The sequence below is a fragment of the Orycteropus afer genome, unplaced genomic scaffold, assembly GCF_000298275.1.
Source record: "Orycteropus afer afer isolate SDZICR_OR568_19922 unplaced genomic scaffold, OryAfe1.0 scaffold00431, whole genome shotgun sequence".
Classification (NCBI taxonomy): domain Eukaryota; kingdom Metazoa; phylum Chordata; class Mammalia; order Tubulidentata; family Orycteropodidae; genus Orycteropus; species Orycteropus afer.
Window position 1 is genome coordinate 819,724 of NW_006922018.1, and position 10,244 is coordinate 829,967.

General features: G+C 44.7%; 1 protein-coding gene across 1 annotated transcript in view; it reads right to left on the reverse strand.

Moving 5' to 3' along the window:
- Positions 1-1,869: 1,869 nt before the first annotated feature.
- The window catches only part of LOC103208391 (charged multivesicular body protein 3), a 218,014-nt gene continuing 209,639 nt past the window's right edge, over positions 1,870-10,244 (reverse strand). The window contains exons 5-7 of the mRNA XM_042782726.1: positions 9,059-9,180; positions 4,110-4,224; positions 1,870-2,024 (exon numbers count right to left, since the gene is read on the reverse strand). Of these exons, the coding sequence (XP_042638660.1) occupies positions 1,870-2,024; positions 4,110-4,224; positions 9,059-9,180 (392 nt within the window). The remainder of the gene's footprint in view (positions 2,025-4,109; positions 4,225-9,058; positions 9,181-10,244) is intronic.

Sequence of the window (10,244 nt, forward strand, 5' to 3'; positions counted from 1 at the left end):
CTGTGGGGCAGTACAGCTGGCAGGTGCTTTACAGAGATGGGGACAGTGGGGAGGGACAGGGAAGATCAAGTTACAGCCTGTCTAGAGTAACTGCTGAGGTGGTTACCCTAAGCTGGACAGTGATCATGAAAGTGTAAACTGTGTGTGGATGGAGTAGGAGTAGGGGGCTGGTGATAGGGTGTTCAAGGGTTGGGGTAGGTGCTGGTACTGGTCCTAAAAGCTTGAGGACAAAAGAAAACTTCCATTGCAGGTCTAAACATCTGTTACTTTCCCTGCCAAATTGTAGGCCCTTCCAGGACCAGGACAGTATCTGCTCACCTTGTCTCCAATGAAACCCAGCTGAGTATATAAGGGAAAAGGATAAGAAGGAGCCAACAATGTGCTTTCCTTAGCCTGAAAGCAGGAGTTGAAAACAGCTTCTTCAAAAATGAAAATGAAAATGAACCATTTTATTTGGATGGCTAGAAGAGCGGCTTCCGTGATCTATTCTGACTATCCAGTCTCCCACCAGGATAAAGTTCGATTATCCAAAAAGAACAGAAATGCTTGGGGATTGGGAGCATCCCTTAATTCCATTATCATTCTGTGAGGAAACTAGCTGAATAAATATGATCCTAAAGCTATAATCTGAAGATGAAATAAAGAGTAAATGGAGGGTCTCTAGAATCGAGATGGCCGTTGTGTATGATGGGACTCCCAAGACATCGGGATTTCCCTACACAATCTATGAAAGAACCTGTGAGAGAGGGCTGGGTGTTTTTCCTGCCTGGCTAGTCTGGTGTACGTAGGACTCGCATTATACAGATTTAGGTTTGAACCCCATTTAGGATATGTCACTTCAGCCAGCTGACCTGTTTACATCTGTGAAGAAGACAGAATGAGATCACAGATAATCAGAGTTTTGTAAACTGTCAAATATACACAATATAAATTGCTAGTGTTGAATTATTTAGAAATGCATTTTAAGAATGCACCAGATATGTGAGAATTGGTTATGGTGGATGACCACACCTTGCCTCTCACTGATTAGCTCCTGACTTTGAGAAAGCACTGGTGGGCAGACCCCTATCCCACACATCCAAGACAACCAGCTGAAATCAAGTTTAGGCAGTCAGGGTGAAAGGGCCCTACCCCCACAGCTAGCTTCTCTGGGCACTAGTTTAATGGAAAGGAATAGCAGTTAACTGAAAAGACACACACAAGCATACTAGGACATAATACACAATACAATCATCCAGCTAACAGGACAAGGGGCATAATCCCCAAGCATCTTTTTTGGTTAAAGCAATGACAAAACACAGAAGCGTGGCTCAGTCGCCATTTTTGTGAATGTTGGGGAGCAGTTCCTTCTGCTGAGCTTCAAATCCCATACTCCAGATTCTAGCACATTCTTTCTCTTCAAGGCAATCTGAGACAGCAAACACCTTCAAAGTTCACTGCATCTGACAACCTACAATATGACCAACTGTTAAAGCAGAAATTTATTAAAATCCATATATAGTGTTTACACACAAAAAAAATGTAGAGTCCTCAACATTCAGGCAATCAAACTCTATTCTCAGAAGTACTCTGTGAGAAGACAGAATTCTTCGCCCTCCTCTCAATAAGACACTTCCGTTTATACCCCTGAAAATGATGCATTTAATTCCGTCACCTCTCATAAGAAACAATCCCTCTGACATCTAAGACAGCCCCTAAGACCTCTGCAGAGAATGAAGAGATGCCAGCAGAGAACCTTCTCCCAAACGTGATGCCTACATCACAGAGGTGTAGTGCGAGAGATACATGAAATGGTGGCTATTTCGGAGGAGCACGTGTACACCCAGCTGGACAACCAGGACAAGAGCCTGTGTGCACAGCCGCGCACCCCTAGCTGCGCAGTGTTGCCAGTCGGGACTGCATGGCCTCCAGGGCCTCCTCCTCCTCCTCCTCCTCCTCCTCCTCGTCTGAGGCAGCCATTGCTCCTGGAGGTTCAGGTTCTGGAAGGGCGTCGGTGACTTTACTGGGTGCTTTGCCCAAGGCTCCTGAAGAGAAACAGCAAACAGATTAACCAAACATTGGCTCTAAGGAAGCGGCTCCTCATCCTCCCTGCCTTTTACAACTGGACCAATCTGACAAGAAAAAGAAAAGGGACTGTTTTGGTGGAGTTCTGCTCACTCTGACAAATGTGCAAATACTGGCTTGAGATGATACCAAAGTCATAATAATTGTAATGATTTTCATTTTAAGAATCTTGGTTTTGAAACTCTGAGTCTAGATTCTTAAACACTACTAAAAACTTAATTTTCAAGATTCATGAAGATGTTAAATCTTTTGAGTGAAACCAAATGGTTTCTAAATCTTCATTTTTCCTGAAGTAACTACTATTCTTCTTTCCTCCAACAATTTGTTATCGTCATTAGCTGCTTTTGAGTTGATTCCAACCGATGGCAACCCTGTGTGCACAGAGAGTAAAGCTATGCTTCACAGGGTTTTCAAGGCTGTCACCTTTCAGAAGCACATGCCAGGCATGTCCTCTGAGGCGCCTTTAGGGGGGTTCCCACTGCCAACCTTTCCAGCCAGTGGGTGTGCACCTGACTGTGCCACCCAGGGTCCCCTCCCCAACAACTTAAACAAATGATATTAATCCCACCAACAATATTTTTATTAAACATAACACTCAGAAATCCAAAAGTAGAAACAAAGTTTCAAAACTCATTAACCATCACTCAGCGATAACTACTGTTGTTGTGTTGTTATGTGCCATTGAGTATGATCCAACTCCTTGGGTTTCTAAGGCGGTATCACTACAGAAGTAGATTGCCCAACCTTCCTTCTGAGGAGTGGCTGGTGGGATTGAACCGCCAGCCTTCTGGTTAGCAGTCAAGTGCCTTAGGCACTATGCTACCAGAGCTCCTAAGAGATAACTACTACTGCAATTTTATTTATGGCCCCTTCCAGACTTTTTCCCTAGATATGTTAGACATATTTTATTTTTTTGATGTTTTTTTTAGTGGAAAGATGTAGATTTCTGCAAAATATATGGTGAACATCCTTCCATATCAATAAATGTATTTCCATGTCCTTTCTCACAGCTGTACAGTATTGTGATGGTTAACTTTATGTGTCAACTTGGCTGGCTATGGTTCTCAGTGAATTGGCCAAATACTAGACCAGACACTGTTTCACAATACAGTCTATTGTAATCACCTGCCACAATGCAATCTAATGTAATCAGTGTCAGTCAGTTGAAAAGGGAGTTTCCTTAGGGTATGTTTTGCCTTCAGACTATAAACAGGAATTTTGGCAGAAGTCCCCCTTCTTCTCCACTCTGCACTCTTTTCTGCAGCCTGACCTATGGCTCTTAGAATGCAAGCCTGCAGAAGTCTTCAGCCTGCCAGCTCATCTATGGATTCTGGACTTGTCAACCCCTCACAATTCCATGAGCCAGTAGGAGTCTCCAGCCTGCTGCCTGACCTATATACTTTAGAACTTAGCAGCCCCACAATCCTGTAAGCCAATCGAAGGAAGGAAGGAAGGGAGAGAGGGAGGAAGAAAAGGAGGGAAGGAGAGAGGAAGGACCAGGTTTGCTGATCTGATAGAGCCTGATGGAACCACTCAGACTATGATCCCTAGCTGCCCTTCAGGTCTGAAATGGAACCCACTCTTGTGGCTTCCAGCCAAACAAAAGCATACCAGCTGAACATTTACCTGAGGTAGATACACTCCTTGGAGAGATCAATCATGGGAGAAAGAAAGGCTGTTCATGCACAGGGAGACAGCTCAGAGGGCAGAAGTGCATGGAGGGATGGACACAGGGAAGAGGTGACTATCAGGAGGAAGTGGGAGGGGAGCTGTTGCATTGGGGTAAATTGTAATCAATGTCATGAAACAAAGTGTATGTGAACTGCTGTATGGAAAGTGAATTCGCTCTGTAAACTTTCACCCAAATCACAATAAAAAAAAAAATGGTTACAGATATTATGCTTATTTTTAAAGAAATAACCTGTATAATCTAAAATAAAAATGTATGACTAACTATGGCAGGTACATTTAAAAAAAAGCTGCCAGACGATGCTGCCAGATGCAGATGGAATGGCCATGAGAGGAGGCGGGAGGACGTGTCTCACCTGCTGTGATTTCAAACAGAATCTTGTCAATTTCCATTTCCGCTTCTTCTTCCATTTCTTCCTGATCGTCCATACTTTCAAAAGTATCTTCTAACATCTCTTCTATGATCCCAGCCTAAATACAGAATGAATGATGTCACTTCCCCCATGTGTTAAATCCATACAGAAAAGATACCTCTAAGGGATCAGCACTGACCAAGCTCTAGTATCTTGCTCCATGTTCATTCCATCTTTTCAGGGTTAACACCCAAGGCAGCTGGGCCACAGGAAACACTGGAATCTGTCCTCTCTGCACAGGGGCAAATGCCCAAAGGGAAATGGCTCTCCAAATTTTGCACCAAGGATTGGGAGGGCCACTACTGGCTAGTACCAGAGCTTCTCAATGTAACACAGCCTATAATGGTAGCACCTGGGGAAGTTGCTGACGGATGAACATATGCCCTAAGCTTTCTTGGAAAGCAACTCCCCTAATGTTGCAAATATAATGTGTGAATGCAGGAATTGAAACATGGTTTGAAAGGTGGTTGAAGTCATAGTAGACACTGTGAACAAATGCCATGGGCAGGATTGGGCCCTGTGGAATCCTAAGAAAAGCCTGAAGAGGACTCTAGCTACTGGCAGCCACCAGGACTGACATCAGGAATCAGGCCTTGGTTAAATCCAAAAGCCAGGCTGTCATCTTAGAACTCTCTGATAAACCTGCTGATTACTAAGGTAGTTTCTCAGGTACCTTGACGTGGGGAAAGGAGTGCTTAGGGTCAATCCAGTGGGTTTGGCAAGGACCAATGAATTCACCAAAGCCTGATCATCCATTCCTGGATGAACTGGTAAGACAGTATTTCTGTACTCACCAAGGTAACGGTCACTCTGTAGGAAGCTGTGTGCCTGGTGGCCTACAGTCGCCAGCCAGCCAGCCAGCCTCCTTTGTTCTCAAGGCAGCACGGCACCACTGAGGGGCATGAAATGTCTGCTCTCTAGCACAGCCCAACACAACCAGGCCCTGTGATCTTCCCTGCTTAGCAGTATCATCCTCAGCTCTGACAAGGCCCTACTGACTGTTTAGTGTTTGGTTCTTTCTGAAGTAAAGGAACAGGACTGCACCAACCAATGCCAAAAAGAGGGCTACTCACCTCCCTGGGCAGAGAGGCAGGAAGGGGCTGCTGAGTGGCTCTGGTCAAGGGGAGAGGGAAAGCATGGGTTCAGGCCAGGAGAAGAAAGTCTTGATTGCTTTGCAACCAGTAAGAACTTAGCCTCTTGGTTTGTACTGGGAGGTATTGGTGAGTCAGGAGCAGAAGGCACGAGCAGAAGGGCTCCTGCCCTTGCTCCCCTGCATGGTGCTGGGGTACAGCTCTCCCTGGCTATCCTGCCTGCCTTTCTGCTCCCAGACCACTGAAGTGACATGCATCTAGCTAGTGCTATATTCTGCCCATCTCAGAACACTTTCCTCCCAACCCTGAACATGGACAAGTAAATTCACATGCATGGACAGCCAAGTAGAGCCCTTAGGTCTGGCTGAATGGAAGACTCAGTGCTGGGGGCTATTGTAAAAGAGGTTCAATAAACACTTGCTAATGAGTCGGGGCCGACTCGACGGCACATAACAACAACAACAACAACAACAAATTGGTTGAAAGTAGCCTATGAGAATCCTGATAGTTAATAGGCCTCCACATCTTGGAACAAGAAGTTGTCATTCATTTTTTTTTATTAATTCAATCAGCAACCATTCATCAAACACCTCCTCTGTGCCAGGCTCTGGGGAAAAATGTGCACAAGGAGCTGGGCCCCCTTGAGAGGTTTCAATATATACCTGGAGATGCATCATGAGATGCATCTGATAAATATTATCTATCACATACATGCACACCTTCTAAATCTATATTACTTTCAGTATTTAAAAGTACCATTGTAAAAAAGGGAGCTCTGGTGGCGTAGTGCCTAAGACATTTGACTGCTAACCAGAAGGCTGGCGGTTCAAACCCACCAGCCACTCCTTGGAAGTAAGGTTGGGCAATCTACTTCCGTAGTGATACCACCTCAGAAACCCAAGGTGGGGTCACTATGAGTCAAAATCGACTGACAGCAGTGCAAACTGTGAAAAAAGGCCTCGATTGTAATAAAGGCTTCCCTTCAAATCCTGGTGGGTCCATGAGGTAGTATGAGTGGGCCTGAAGTCCTAATTATCCAGCTCTAGAGGACAGGCAATCACCAACTTGGGGGATGAGAAACCCAGACATCACATTTAAGGGGCAAAGACCCTTTTAACCTGGTTCCCTCACTACTACCACACAAGGACTTCTCATCCCAAAGACCTGGCTGGGCCTTGGCTTCTGAATGCTGATTTTCTTTGCCATCAATGTCTTCTCTAGCCCCTCTCCCTCATAAACTCTCCCCATACATAATTCAAGCTCATAAATGGAATTCCAACTGGGAAGGGAGGCAATCTCTGTGCACAAACTATATACAAAAATCTGAAGTGTGTAGTCTTGCTTCTCAGGCCACAGGTTTAAAGCAGGAAAGAGCACCCTTACAGGGCATGTCCTACTGCTATTTCCTCTGCAGCAGCACAGAGAGGAGGTCAGATATCTCTGCTCCAACCCCAGGTCTATCACTCACTACCTCCGCAATCACAGACAAGCTAGGTGGCAGCTCTAAGACTCAGTTTCCTTTATTTATTTATTTATTTTTTATTAGGATTTGGGTGAAGATTTACAGAGTAAATTCACTTTTCATACAGCAGTTCACATATACTTTGTCTCATGTCATTGACCAAAATTTACAATGCAGCAGCTCCCCTCCCACTTCCTCCCCATAGTTACCTCCTCCCAGTGTCCATCCCTTCATACTCTTCTGCACCCTGAGCTGTCTCCCTGTGCATAAGCAGCCCTTCCTTCTCCCATGATTGTTCTCTCCAGGGCATGTGTCTACTTGAGGTAAATGTTTAACTCACATGCCTGTACTTTGTTTGGCTGGAAACCACAGTTGTGGGTGCAATTCCAGACCTGCAGGGCAACTAGGGGCCATAGTCTCAGTGGTTACACCAGGCTCCATTGGACCAGCAAACCTGGTCCCCACCTTCTTTTTTTTTTGCCTCCAAATGATTTTGAGTTTTGTTCCACATTGTTCTCCCTCTTTATGCAGGATCTCCTACATCCCTTCCAAGTGGATGGCAGTGGTAGCTGGGCACCATCTAGTTCTTCTGTCTCATGGTTGTATAGGTTGCAGATCAGATGGTGTACCAGTCGCTAGGACTGATTGTTTCCATTAATTTTGGTTTTCTTCTTTCTTCTTGACGAGGAGAGACCTGTTGTTGCATCTAGATGGCAGCTTCCTAGCTTTTAAGGTCCCAGTTGCTACTCGCCAAAGTAGTAGGTGGAACAATGTTTTGTATAGTATGTTATGCCAATTGAGCTTGATGTCCCCTGCGACTATGGTCCCAAGCCCGCAGGATCAACTACTCAGTCCCTCTGGGTAGCTGGCTGTGACCAAGTAATGACCATAACCTTGCCCCTTGTCAGCTCTACTATACACCTGGGAATTCTGATCATTCACATGAACTTATAGGCCCATTGTCTGCCAACCCTATACATGATCTTGGATACACTCTCCATTTAGACATACCTAATTGTTTAGCTTGTTCACCCATCTATCCATCCCTATACCCATGTTTGCTTTCACTGACAACTCAGTACTGTATATGCAAAAGGGTTCATATTTGTTGTCTGTACTGCCCATGTAACTCTCTATGTCTTTCTCATCCTCAATGCTGCCATATTGGTCACTCACATTTGGTACATTGGCCTTCTCTTCACCCAAATCAATATTTATCTCTATCTATCTAACAGCATTCCCTCCCCTCCCCTCCCACCCCTGGAAACCAACAAAGAAAATGTCCTCCAATATATAAACCTTTCCTTAACTTTTACAATAACGGTCAGTTTCCTTTAAAATGGGGTTCAGACTATCTAGGTCCCAGGGTTGCTGGAAGGCCTCAGTAGGATAGTGTGTGCAAAGCATCATGAGCCACTGGGGACAGGAGCTCAACAACGATGCCCTGTGGCCTGTTCCTGTCCAAGGACCACCAGTGCAGGCCTTGATCCTGGGGTGGAAGGTATTTGTGTATTTTCTATTTTGTTTTTAGCCTCCCCCATTTTTCAGTCTAGAAGAGGAGTCAGCAAACTGTGGCCTATGGGCCAAATCTGGTCTGATACCTATTTTTTCAATTGAGTTTTACTGGCACACAGCCATACACATTTGTCTACATATCACCTATACCAAAAAACCAAATTCCCTGCCGTTGAGTCGGATCTGACTCATAGTGACCCCTCCTTGGGTTTCCGAGGTGGTATCACTACGGAAGTAGATTACCCAACCTTCCCTGCGAGGAGTGGCTGGTGGGTTTGAACCACCAACCTTCTGGTTAGTAGTCAAATGCCTTAGGCATTATGCCACCAGAGCTCCTATAGCTGCTTTCAAACTACAAAATACTTAGAACAGAGATACATGGTCCACAAAAAATAACATGTATTTATTATCTAGTCATTTATAGAAAAAGTTTGCCAATTTTGGGTTTAGAACCACCTCCCTTGCTAGGTTCCCTATAATCCCTTTGGAGCAGCCAGAGGAAGTGGTTTCATTCTGCCTCCTTGCTCAGGATGGAGTATGCAAGCTCTACCTCCCTAAACTCCAGAAGGTTGTTCCCTGGATCCCTTACCTCCCCTAAAGCTCTGGGTATGTTTTTCTTGCTTCTTCTAAGGAGCAACCTGGCAATCTAAGCCAGCCTCTGCCATACTCAGCTCAAATGGTTTCAATCAGTGTTCACAGATGCTCAGAATACTTCCTAGTAGCATTGGTCTGTCCACTCCCACCCATACTCATCCCTAACCCCCAGCCATGTGCTGAGAGTGACTCTGTGCTTTAGAAAGGGAAGCAGGGCTACCCTAGGTCACCTTCATCATCTCCTTGGACAGCTCCCTCATGGTGGCCTGGATTTCTGGGATCTTCACAAGACTCTGCATGGCTTTCATCACCTCTGTGCTCTTCTGCAGGGAGCCAGCCACTCGCAGAACCGCTGAAAGGGAAAGAGTGGAATCAAGATTACACAGCAGAACGTAAAAAGGATGGAATAAAGCAGTAGAGTGCCAAATGATGACCTATTCCAATAAAAGGGAGCTGTAGTAGGGACTCCTTAAGTTATTTATGTACCTTTAGGATACAATAATGTGCTCATTGACCTAGAGACCGACTTTTCTAAATTGTATGCTACCTTTACTAGTGGTGCAAATTCTCTGAGCAAACACACTAACTGGCTGAACTCAGGTCAGGAATGGCCTGAAGACTTATGGCTGATTTTTAGGGAAAAGTGTCAGCTTCAAATGACTGTGACACTGTGACATCCAGGACAAATCACAAATGGTAGGATCTGGTAAGGGCCACACTGGAAAACGGAAGGCTTTAGACTATCCACGTCATGCTCCCCATATGCAAGCCTATGAGTAGTGGTTTTTCTGTGGTCCTCAGCAAAATGAAAGAAATCAGAATAAGGTAGAGCAAATCCCTGTGTGCCTGCTCAAGGTGGTTAATGGTTCCTCACTAGGGAAAGATGGTAATCTAAGATCATGCCTTTATATGAAATTATGGCAGCAAATGATACTTTCCCCCCAACATCCTTAACATGTCAAAGTAAAGAGTTGGCAACCTTTCAAATCTGTTTTGAAATTTCATGAGACTTAAAGTTCTGAAAGTAAGGAGCTTTGGTGGTGTAGTGGTTACACTGGGCTGCTAACCAAAAGGTCATTGGTTCGAACCCACTACCCACTCTATGGGAGAAAGATGAGGCAGTCTGCTTCTGTAAAGATTTACAGCCTTGCAAACCCTATGGGGCAATTCTACTCTATCCTGTCAGATTGCTATGAGTTGGAATCAACTTGATGGCAGTGGGTTTTGTTATTTATTTATTTTTTAATGCATTTTATTGAAATATAATTTATGTACAGTGAAATACACAAAACTAAAGTGACATGGGTCAATGCATTTTTTTTTTTTTTTTAATGTTCCCTCCCCTCCCACCCCTGGCAACCAACAAAGGAAGTTTCCCTCCATATATAAACTTTTCCTTGACCTTCTACAACAAAC